Source organism: Ciconia boyciana, chromosome 10 (assembly GCF_034638445.1).
Source record: "Ciconia boyciana chromosome 10, ASM3463844v1, whole genome shotgun sequence".
Lineage (NCBI taxonomy): Eukaryota > Metazoa > Chordata > Aves > Ciconiiformes > Ciconiidae > Ciconia > Ciconia boyciana.
Window position 1 is genome coordinate 2,983,687 of NC_132943.1, and position 12,688 is coordinate 2,996,374.

Genomic DNA, 12,688 nt, shown 5'->3' on the forward strand with positions numbered 1-12,688 from the left:
ATTTTAAACAAACTTGAGTAAGTGCCAATATGCACACAGTAACCAGGCAGGGCAACTGCCCTCTTGAACCAAATGGTGATCCTCAAATGACTGGGTGTTATGAATTTGCATATGTATTATCCTGGCAATTCAGGCAGTAAAAGTCCTAAGGCACCAATTAAGCCGTCCCTAAACCCTTACTTGACAACTTCAAAAAGTATAAAGCGATTCATAGACCTAGAGCTGGCTTTCTTTATGCAAAATATAATATTAATTATGGGGGAGATAGCATAACTTTAATTTCCTATTTCAGTGTCTTATCTAGAAGTATATTAGAATCTTTTGCATATTTCTTTTTTCAAAAAAGCAGTTTTATTCTCCCCACGACTTCTTGTCCCTGACAATTCCCAACACCATTTAACAAGATGGAAGTGAGCCATGAAGAGGAGCAGGCTTCGCAACAACTTCTCTAATCTCTTCCAATTCAGGTCCCGCATTTTCCATTAAGGCAAAATAATTTTCTTTCCACCCTCCCCCCCAAAAAAAACCCCCAACAAAACCCAAACCACCCCCAAAAACCAACCAACCAAAACCCCCACCTATGTTCTGTTCTGTTCTGACCCAAGAACAACGAGAAAAAAATTAATTCCAGGAATTCCTTCTTACTGACAACTTCCATGGGCTGCTTTCCAGACTAGAGGAATGATGTCCCACTTTGGGGGGTTCTGCAAGAAAAACTCATTAATATAATGTTCTCCATGAGACATTTCTAAAAAATTTGATATACTGCCAGTATGAGGTGACGAACTATGCATGACAACTGCCCTCTCAGACTAAATGAAAGCATTTGCACTCAGCACAGTTCTTAATCAATTATAGTAATGAATTTTCTACTTTCAAGTATTCAAGATTGAACTCTAGTACTGCTCAGTGGACAACATCTTCCCAGGGTCTGCGAAAGGCGTATTTCCTGCTTACTGGAAGTTCACTGGCATTCCGGAAAGAAAAAAGAAATGCATAGTTGCAAGAACACTTCCATATTATCTCCGCTGCTGAGTTTAGCAAAGCAAAATATTATGGATATTATCTCTCTTCATCAGGAGATGTAATAGGCAAAGCAAGTGAAGAGGCATTATTCCAGGGTTTTTTTCAGGACTAAACACATGAAACGTAAAGTGGATTCAGTAATAGAAGAAACGCATCAGATCCTTAATATTGGAGGCAAGCACTTTTAAAGTATTTGCCCTTCACAGAGCAAATAACACCATGACTTTCATTTCTGGATTTTAAATGTCTGCACATCTTTGGCTCCTGGGGCTTAAATCACCTCGCCATTCCACAGACACCACAAAGCCTTACACTGAAAATCCATTTTACGCAACTTCTGTGGCAAAGAAGTTTGAAACCAGCAAAGATACTTTGAGAGGTCGCGGATCCAAAGCGAGTACCGTGTGTGTGGATAGTACACGCCGTCCCTACGCATGGCCTTCAGCAGGCGCTACTCCGTCCAGCAGCTCCCTTACAAGGTGCTTATCGGCAGATGAGAAAAAGCAAGAGGAGAGAGTCACCATATTCTCCGGGTCTTCATCATTTCTATAAAATTATTCTTATGCCTTCAAAAGAATAAGAAAAAAAAGTACTTATAGGAAATGCATCGATGGAGAACACTTGCATCACAGAATAACTGGGAATCATTTCCAGGGAGGCTACAAACTTGCCTGCGCAGGAGTTCATCATTAGTCACTGCTGATTAAGATCCGGTGGGGACACACTGCATTATCTCTGGATAATTCACCTATATCTATGAAAAGGACTGCAGTAAACAAGATTACAAGATTAAGATTATTTGGGTAGAGCTGGTGTGCTTTAGCCGGACAGCCTACCTATATCAGCATTCCTTGTGTAATGGAGGTGAGTCCTGGCAGAAGAACGCTACGAGTACACGGGTAGATGAGTGCCTGAGCAATGAGCACATTGGAGCGGGTTGTGTCACCGAGGTCTAACAGCACGCAGGACGCACAGCACGTTCTCTGATAAAACACCTGCGACCTCATTTAGTTCAAAAGTGACATACGCGGCGGTGGTTTAAAACGCCAGGCCAGCCTTTAACAACCATACATACGTCCTTATGGAATAAGGATAACATGAAAACAATGAAAAAAAAAAAATCAGCATTTGTAACTAGTCTTTGTTTGGCTTCTTTACTTTTTCTGTATGACCTTTGCTCTTTATCTTGCGTCTCACTATAATCTTCAAAAGAGGACTGTGAGTATTTGGTCTTTTGACTCCTTACTCAAGAGCTCACGAGTTTCCAATAAATGAATTTACCCGCTCCATGTTGTAACCTCAGCTGATCTGTGTGATGACCCCCAGCTGCAGATCAAACCCTAACAAAAGCATCTGCACACCCAAAATACTTGTATAATCTATTCCCTTCAAGAGAGATTTTGTCTTTTTCACGTCTTTCCACTGCCCAAGCTGTTTACATTTTGATATTCTACCTCCCTAAAATGGCTTAGGCAGGCTGAGGCATCCACTGCTTTTCACAGCCGATATTACCATAAAATAAGTTCAAAACCAACCAACCAACAAGGACAACAACAAAGAAAAACCCAGACCACTGGGTTTTTTTTATATTTTCCTCTGTGCACACCATTCTGAAAGGAAAAAGAGAGGAGGGAGGCATTGCACAGCGTATAAATGACATCCCAAAAGGAGCGTGGGGCAGAGGGCCGACAACTTGGGGAAACACGAGAGCTGATAAGCACGCATCCCCACACGCTCCGCGGGAATTAAAATGCTCATTAAACTGCAAGTTAACCTTCCAAGAGGATCCCAGAACACACCCAGAGAATACACTTTGGAGAAAGACCTCCGTGGCATCGTAACGATGACAGAGTCCAAACAAGAGAACTCGAAATGACAACCAGGAGCTGGCCATAAGACAGCTGGGCATTTTGCAAGCAAGAATCACAGCCTGCGAGATGATACAGGCTGCAGATGCTGAGGAAAAGCTTCAAATTAACCTCTGAGAATAATGTAATTTTCGTCACATTTTCTAGAATTTTCCGCTTTCGGATTACTTAATTTTCTTTCCTGAAGTCAAGCCAGTTTTTAAACTTCTAAGGCTTTCCTGCACCATTAGTCTTATTAACATTAAAGTAAGCCATATGCCTGATTCTGTTATTTCTTAAAACTACGTCTAGTCAGATCCATGCAGCATTTCAACAGTGATGACAATTAGGCTTTTATTTTTTTAAGAAGCCTTTGTTTTGCCACTTTGGCTATCGATTCACAGGCCAACTTTCAAACAAATCTTTTCAGCTGCAAGAAACACTTAAATGAGCACGTATATCATCTGCAGCCAATCTTATTTAAAGTCATTAGGTCTTTTTAAAAGTCCTTCCTAATGATCACATCACCATGACTAAGCTCCAGCATAATTTATCACAGGCCAGCCATAATTTATCCATAATTTATTAATCCATAGTAAATAACAAATAATTAATCCATAATGAATAATTAATCCATAATTTATTAATCCAAACAATTATTTAATCCACAATTTAGCCATAATTTAAATAAGAGAAATATATATATTTCTCTTATTTAATCAAAATATATATATTTCTCTTATTTAATCAAAGCAATAATATAAATTACCCAATTGCACAGCAACACCTACATGTGAGCAATGACCATATATATACAAGTGTTGAAGACTTGTTGAAGTCCCAGTCCTACTGGAAACCATGGTAAAGTTCCCATCCAGTTCAAAGGAACAAGGCGTTCATTCATGGTATTTAAGAACTTCCCAGGTCATGAAAAACAAGGTGTTGTGGTTCAGCGCCAGTCGGCAACCAAGCACCAGGCAGCCGCTCGCTCACCCTCACCCCCTCAGTGGGATGGGAAGAGAATCCGAAGAGCAAAAGTAAGAAGACGTGTGGGTTGAGATAAGAACAGTTTAATAATTGAAATAAAATTATAACAATTTTAACAAAATTGTAATGAAAAGGAAAACAACGCGAGAGAGAAAGAGGAACAAGGCGGGGGGGGGGGGGGGGGAACCCCAAGTGATGCAACCCCTCACCACCCGCTGACCGATGCCCAGCCCGTCCCCAAGCAGCAATCGCTGCCCCCGGCCAACTCCCCCAGTTTCTATACTGAGCGTGACGCCGTATGGTATGGAATAGCCCTTTGGGCAGTGGGGGGCAGCTGTCCCGGCTGTGCCCCCTCCCAGCTCCTCGTGCGCCCGGCAGAGCAGGGGAAGCTGAGAAGTCCTTGACCAGTGTCAGCACTGCTCAGCAACAGCTAAACATCAGTGTGGTATCACATTATCCTCACGCTAAATCCAACACACAGCACTACCCCAGCGACTAGGAAGAAAATGAACTCTATCCCAGCTGAAACCAGGACACAAGGCTTTTCCAAACACATCTCATGAAACCATTTACGTATCATCTGGTTCTTTGGCAGTATTTTCTTTTTTCTGTAGTTAAACAGAGAAGAAGGAACTGCATATCGGGCTGGAAATACTAGTCCATCAAAGAAGAAAGCAAACCCAAAAATGTATTTTATGACTGATTTCCCAGTGATCTTTACCCCATCTGCATTCAGCAAGGCAAAAAAAAATTAAAAGTATCACTATACATACAGAAATATCTCTTCTGCTCCTTAAGAAAGTAAAGTAGCTATAGTGTGTGATAACCACTTAGATATGCACAAATGACTTATACGTCCCAATGTTAACTAGGCATAAAGAAAAGCCAAGTGTTTGCAAAATACCAGAAAAATATCTGACAACTGCATTATAAGTCCAAACTGCAACTTAGGATTCTGTGTATAGCTCAGGAGACAGGTTATCATGTCTATTCTATACCTTCAGAGTCAGAGACTGGAGAAAAGTCAGCCACAAAAGTCTTCAAGTCAGCATTTAGTTCCCTCCTCTCACCTCAAAGTGCCTCTAGTTAAACCATTCCCCAACAGGAATATTGAGCAAATCTTTGTCCGAATCCCTCACTCTAAAATGAGGGTAATACATGCCTGCATTCTCAAGGGGTAAAATTCAGTAAAAATACTCCGAGGACCTCTCTGTGACGAGCGCTACGTTAATGCACACTTGAATGTTAACCAAGTAGAGAGATGGACAGAAAGAAAAATCAGATACAGTGTAGTTTCTGGTACAAACTCAGAATCCTCTAAAGAAATAAGGCTGGAAGGAACCTCTGAAGGTCTCTGGCCCAACCCTTCTGCTGTAACTGAGAAGTTACATTAGGTTGCTTAGGACTTTATCCAGTTTAGTTCTGAAAATTCTTTCTGGCCCCCTGTTCCAGGGCTTAACTGCTCTCACTGGGAAGAATTTTTTTCCTCATGTCTACTGAGAGTTGCTGGCATACAGTCATTTGCACTCCGAAAAATTATTTTCTCCCTGTAGGTCACAATAATGAACAGAAGCGCCAGTGTTTGTTTCCGATTATTCCCAAAAAAGCAAAAAAAAAAACAAACCCTACAGAATGCAATGTTTAAAAGAGACACCAAGAAGTACTTTGCTATAAAGAGCATATTTAAACTTACAGTGTTACAGCCAGCTGATAACCAAGTCAAACTGACAAAATCGATCAATTGATTTGAAAATACTTAGCTGCGACCGCAGCCTGGAGTTCATGCTTATTCTGCCTCTGTTAATGACAGACTTTCAGATTTTATATTCCTCTGTGGATTGGTCACAAATTAAAACTGACCAGTTTGGGATCAACCGTTTTCATCCTTCATTTAACGGGGCTGCATTGTGGGGACCCTATTCTTAACAGATTCTTGGAGTCCTAGCCAGAACCAGCCACGGGACAGCCCAAGAGCAAGGACGTGCTGTTTGTCACAAGGCTGTGGATGTAGCTGTCTGCAGGAGATTATTTTTTTCTGTTTCAGAGGAGGGGGAATATACAATGGAATCGGTGAAACCAAACCCATGAGGAAACACTATGGCAATTTGTAAGACCTAAAACATACGTATTTTCTTCAAAGGATGTGTGACATGTTTTGTATTAATTCAGTGAAAAACATTGCATTCTATCTTGTCATTCACTTATTTTTCACCTTATTTAATATTCTGTTTATCCCACCTCCACTCACATACATGCTTTCTACTTAATACAGTTAATTTTGCCACAGCATTCCCATTCCAGAACAGCACCATATCACCCTGGTTACAGTGGCACAGTTCAAAGGGCAGAGATTAAAAAAACCCTAACAATAAATGCTAAGACTGGGACAAATTAACACAAATGAACTGTGCAATGTGACCTCTAAACCCCTATATAACAATGTTACCCTTCTTCTTGCATAAATCTATTCAAACATCAAACATCTACACTTTTCCCTCCTTTAACAGCAGCTTCTTAACACACAGTACTGACAACAACGTTAAAAATGACCTTACCAAATCACCATGAAATTTAAGCAATCTAAAATAATGAATTACGACTACTAAGTATATTCATTCTTTTATGTTCTCCAACCCTCTTCCTCAAACTTAGGGCTGGTTTTCTGCATCTCCTTGATTTCTTGAAGGCAACAGCAGAACAGATGATATTAAAAGTTCATACGAAACACCACACATGTACTTTCCGCAGAGAGAGAATACGGACTAATTACTTACCTGGAGGCTAAATCGTCCTGACCTTTAAACCATTTGCCTGGCTTTTGGAGAGGCTGTTATCTGCCCCGAGAACCTGACACGGTTTCTCCACCAAGGCTGCACGCATCTGTATCACTGCAAACCCTAAATCTATAGGGAGCAACCCCACCCCTACCTTTTTCCTCTGAGCTCCACAGCGGACAAGTTTCTTCCTTAGCTGAAAACGGAGGAGACGTGAAGCCCAGAAGGATGCTCAAGCACTCAATAAACTGCTCCTGCTCCACATTACCCTGCCCGAATACACGAGCGAGAACCCAGGAGCAGCGTGCCTCGAGTGAAGCGTTACTCCGCTCTCTTAGGGGGCTGCTGCCCTTGTTTCCTTAATTTGAAACACCGGCAAATAGCAAGCCCTGGAAAAATCATGCACTTCTTACAGGGCTTCTTCCAGAGTCAAGCGATGTTAAACAAATACTTTCTACAGAAATGGCTTTGTGCTCGGAAATAGATAGATTTTTGATTTTTTTTTTTTAATTCTTTATCTTCTTTTGATGTTATTTGCCACAAAAATCTGAAATCGGCATTTTGTCCTGTTTAAATGAGTTGGCTGTGTGCTGCTCATTTCCTTAATTTGGAATTTTAACCTGGACTTCCATTTTTCTGGTAAGTTAAGAGGCCAGTGTAGAAGCGCATTTCTTGCTTTTAAACTTTTCTGATTAAATGTAATAGTAAAAGTTTATTTCCACTTAAATACTACAAAACTATACTGGAAATTCCTTTACTAATGGTTGCAGCAATCACATTTTCAGAAATGCAAAGGAAATCTAGCTTTCTTCATGCCTTTTAAATGTCTCTGGGCACAGCACGTCTCTGTCAGGACAAACTGCCCTCCAAGAAGGGAGGATTGGCATCAGTAAAGATTCCTGAAGCCCCTGCTGGTAAAAGTCGAAGCAGATGATATTATAAACCATACTGAAGCCATGACAGAATTCCATTTAAACTAAGATTTTGCCAGCGTTTCCTCAGCTGTAGCAGGAGTTTAACACGCAGTCTCCCCCGGATACATAGATATACACACATATATTATCCCTCCTGGTACCTAACAGCACTTAGATGCGCTCGTGATCTTTTCTTCAGTGGAGCGACATATGCAACGTACAGCTATGTTTACATTGCTATACCTTGTAACGTAACGCCGGGAAAGAAGGGTGACTCTCATCTAGAAACGGGAATTAAACCCACAACTGCTGATTCGCCGCACGCTTGTTCAGCCTAGCATATACATGAGAAACCAATGGGAAGGTGCATCTCTCTTAGCTAGCTCAAGTAGAGATGAACAGTTTCTCACTATTTCCGTTTTCTGAAGTGGCAGAGCTCTCTCACATCATTAAAAGGGTTCGGACTTACGCTGCCTGGGGAAAAGGGAATCTCCACCCCATGAAAAATTTGATGGGGTGGAGATTCCACCATCCAAAATCCCAATCCGCTCCCCCTCCGCCCACGCCAGGGCTCAAGTGCTCTCCTGTCCAGGCTGGCTGGCCCTGTGTCTTCGGTCGGCTGCACACCCCTCCGACCTTGCTGTACTCAGGACACCTCCCAGCCTGCCTCTCCCTCAATTTCTAGCACATACCAGAAGAGAAAGAGCAGCAGAATCTGCCCTCGGTGCAATTTCAGCTCAAGTTCCCCAGTGCCAACAACTGGTCTCGTTGTCTTAAGAAGCAAAAGGATTTTTACCTTTTTCACCACAAACAGTTTCCACCAGCAAATATTTTAATATTTTTAATTAAAAGTGCCATTTCTGGAGAAGATTTAAAACAGTAACACAGCAGTAAGAAAGCCTCATACAAACCAACACTGAATAGAGAAGCAGCTTTTAAAAATAAATCTTCTATAGACTGTCCAGTGCAATGTAAAAAAATTCATCATTACATACATATGTTATAAAATGACATTGATCTTTCCTCAGCTGCACAAATTGATTTACTTGCTATTACTCATGATTTTTTTTCAGGTTCTAAGGGCAATATAAAGGGATCATTTTGCCCATCAATGCACGTGAGTTTGGCACCCACTGGTTTTACCCAGTGCCTGCTCTCTCTGGAGATAAACACCTGCCCCATTACTGAGTGAGAATACAGTATTTATCACGTTCTTGTTGGAAGCTGGATGTACACAGAAGCATTAGCAAACACATTTCTGCATATGAAGTTATGGATGTGCCTTTACAGAAACGTCATTTGCAAAGTTGCGTGGCTAATTTAGTCATACGTATTTAAGTTACAACATCTGTGAACCAAAATAGAGATGCATGAAATACATACGTCATGGAGCGCCCGAGGATTATTTTTCTCAAATCAAACAATACTCTTGTAGGTTCCTCAGTGAGTACTTCAGACAGATATCTGAAGAGAAAATATAGCCGATCCTTGAATCTATTTAATAAATAGAAACATTCTACCATAGATTAACGTTAAGATTGCTTATGCAGTCAATCATTAGTCATGCCAAAAATACGCACTCTGGTGAATTTTAGCACTATTTTCTCTAATAATCAGCACACATTGATTTTCCTACAAAGTTAGGAAAATCTTTTAACATTGGCCTAAAATAAAGTGTAAGCAGAAGCATACAGGTTTTTACCTACGTAAAAAGCAAAGGGTAAAATTAATAGTCACTCTTAAATTCTGTATTTCTTCAGCCAAGTGCCAATTTGTGCAGCATTGACGTTGCAGTAACAGCTTTTGCATATTCATTTTTCTAGAAACAGTAGTCCTAAACTTTGCAATAACAAAGGTATTGATGTATCAAGATGACTAGAACTCATCCTTAATATCCTCCCCTATTGGAATTCTATTACACTAAAAAAGAAACCTTTGGCAACACCAAATCTTTTCATATGCCCAGGTTGCTGTCTTTATTGTTAATTTTTAAAAGATGACAATTAAAATCAGGCATGCTATTTTGGCACTCCAGTGGAATTCTTTGATTTTTTTCTTATTTCAAACAATTCTTTACCAAATGCATTCAGTAAAAGTATTTCTATTATGAGCAGATTTCTTAACTTTTCGGTGTGGCAAACAGGAAAAAAAAAATTCAGTTCGACCAAGAAAAACAGAGAGAGACCCTTCCAAAAGGTCTTTTGGCAGTTGCAGAGAACCTGCAGCCCATCTCCTCTGCGCCCGAGCCTTCCCTCTGGGCAGCTCTCCAGGGTCTCCCTGGCACTCCCAAATGCTCCGGAACGGCATTTGCAGTGAAAACAAATGTCAGCACTTAGATTATTGTAAATTATTTACAGTAAACTCATATAAGACTATAGGGCGCTTTAAGGCCTTGTTAAGATTGCAATAATTATTCCCAGAAACTGAATTATGGGAGCACCTGGTGCTTAGAGGCAAAACCAGGAAAAACACCATGACCCGAAGCGTGGAAGACAACTTGCTTTCACTTCACTGAGGAATTCCCCATTGAGAAGAGAGCAAACCTGGAATGATTTTCCCCACAAGAAAAAAGTTCAAGTACCCTGTAGAACACGTAGCAAAACGATGATGTTTAACGATGGAAAACACTGAATGTGCTTGTTACTGTCTGACACCAAGAGTAGTACTACAGATACGATACCGAGGGGTGATCTTTGAACAGAGGAACAATTTCCTCAAAACACCTTGGCCTGTTGGATGGCACAGCAATGGCCATCAGAAGCCAGAGCCTGCAAAACCTTGACTTAGACAGCAAGAACTACTTTGCATTGGCAAGGAAAAAATGTTTCCATCCAATTTTTGTAACTACGCAATTGCCTGTCAACAAATCACAGACTGACTTTTAGACATATTTATCGACTCTAAAAATATTGTGTAGGCAATTTTAGAATGTAAACAAAACCGAAACCATTTAAAAATCTGTTTTTCAGCTGCTAGTCTAAATACATTTAGTGACGTAACACAGCAAATAATTAAGCCAGTATTTCTGTAAAAAAATCCCAATTTATAGTTACTTGAATTTTTCAGAGAACAGTTTTGAATCTCTTTTTAAGAGAAAGTTTTAATGATCTGTCCTTCCTGAAAAATATTTCAACAGTTAAACATAATTTTAACCATCTCATTTAAGATGAGAAAATGCCACTAGAAAAAGATCGGAACAGTGTATCTTATTCATAATCATATCAGTATATTCATAAATGAATAAAATAGTTTAGAAAAAGAAAAAGGTGAAATGCAATTCTTCAACCTTGCTAGGTCAAATCCTGTGCTGTGCTGCAGTATCTTCGGTTGTCAGAGAAAGTTTATGAAAATGGTGGGGAGCTGGAAGAAACACAACTGGGCAGAAGGAGCAGCCGAAATTCCTTAGGATTTTGGATCACAGAAAACCATACTGAGAAGTCATGTAACATCAGTACCTGCTGGTCTCTACGATCAGGACGTCTGCAGTGCAAAGAACGTATGCATTAACGAAGTAACCAGTGCGGGCACTGTAAGTCTGACCTATTGCAGACTGCGTTTAGGCCAGTCTATAATAGCTCGATCTGTCAGAGCCCTGGAAAGCACCGTTCTGTGCTAGAAGGTGTGAGAGTTCACACAAGCAACTTATTCATGCTGGTCTGCATCACAAGGTTTACAAAGGAAAACGAAGAAGGTTTTAGTACATCTGACTGTAATCTACACTCTATTATTTGTCAAATGCGTAACTGTTCATCTAATTGATGAACAGTCACCTAAATGATAAGGAGTCGAATAGTCAAACGACGCAAATAAATCACATTAACCCCCCCAATATTGTAATGAAAAACAGAATCTTGGCCCAAACTTTTCAAATGGCAGTGGCAAAGCTACATAACAATGATGTCCAGAGGTCTGGGATGTCCAACAGTGCTGACTTTCCAGTTGAAGATCCATCAAGGACAGTAACATTTCTGGGAGAAACTTCTGCAAATCAAGAGAGAACACAGCAGACTTCTCTCCTTCTTTACACCAAGCGCCCACTTAACATTTTTATGATAATGTAGCTGCTTGACCGTAGCTGCAATTTCAAAGTCATGGTATTACCACCACTTTGAACAATATCACAAAGACAAAGATTCAGCTGAGGTGAGACTCTACTGCAAGAAAATAATCCCTTGGAGGGGCGGTGGGAAGGAATTCTGATTTCGGTGCTCAAACAGCTCATCATTTTTAGAAGAAATTCTACATAATTTCACACTGTTTTAAAATCTGAGTGTGAGACAACATTTTATGGAAAAGAAAGATATAAAGTATCATTTTGTATTATTTCCCATAGAAATGATAGCTCTGATCAAAACAGAAAAAAAAAAAATCTCATATATGTTCTCTATGAAAACCATACATGTTCTCTATGAAAACCATACATGTTCTCTATGAAAACCATAACTAAAGATAAGCTTAAATACACCTGTTGATCAAGACAAGAAACTCTGTGTTATTTATGCACAATGAAAAACAGTTTAGAAACAGTTTCCATTGAGATACCTGTTGGCACACCGTCCATCGAAAGTTCCTTTTTATCTCACCTGGGAAAGTGATTGTCTACAGACACTTTTCTCTGTTCAAAAAACAAGCCAAGCATATGTGCATTTTCGTCATGAAATAGTGAATTATAATAACTTGACCTCACTGCCTAGGCAACCAGTGGGTTGTTGTGGTTTTTTGTTTTTTTAAAGCACTGCAGGCCATACGAAGTATCTTCACTAAAATATCCAAGGACTTCATGATGTACACTTGTCTTTTCTGTAATTAAGAAGTATCAGTGATTTCTCCTTGCACATACTGAAACGATCTTCGCACAGTTTCTCACGGCCCACAGGAAGGCGGACCCTCTCAAGCGGATGTAACGGGAGGATGCTGCTTCACGACAGCGCGATCATCACGACTGATACAAGCACTGCAATGTTGCCTGTCCGCCTGCTGCCATCCGACGTTCTCCGGGCATGCAATACAGCAAATATTGCATTTGTGTGATTGGTTGGTATTTCTACATTGCAAATCATGCCTTCACAGCAAGAAACACATTCCTGTTGAGAAAAAGGAGATGACTGGACATAGGGTAACTCAGCAGTGGCTTTCAGAG

General features: G+C 40.3%; 1 protein-coding gene across 3 annotated transcripts in view; it reads right to left on the bottom strand.

The window, feature by feature from the left end:
- Positions 1-8,409: 8,409 nt before the first annotated feature.
- LYPD6B (LY6/PLAUR domain containing 6B) overlaps positions 8,410-12,688 on the bottom strand; it is a 56,343-nt gene continuing 52,064 nt past the window's right edge. For 2 of the 3 annotated variants that reach the window (XM_072874312.1, XM_072874313.1), the window contains exon 6: positions 8,410-12,653. In XM_072874312.1, coding sequence (XP_072730413.1) covers positions 12,468-12,653 — 186 coding nt within the window. In that variant the 3' untranslated portion in view covers positions 8,410-12,467. The remainder of the gene's footprint in view (positions 12,654-12,688) is intronic. The other variant, XM_072874314.1, reaches the window with a different exon arrangement.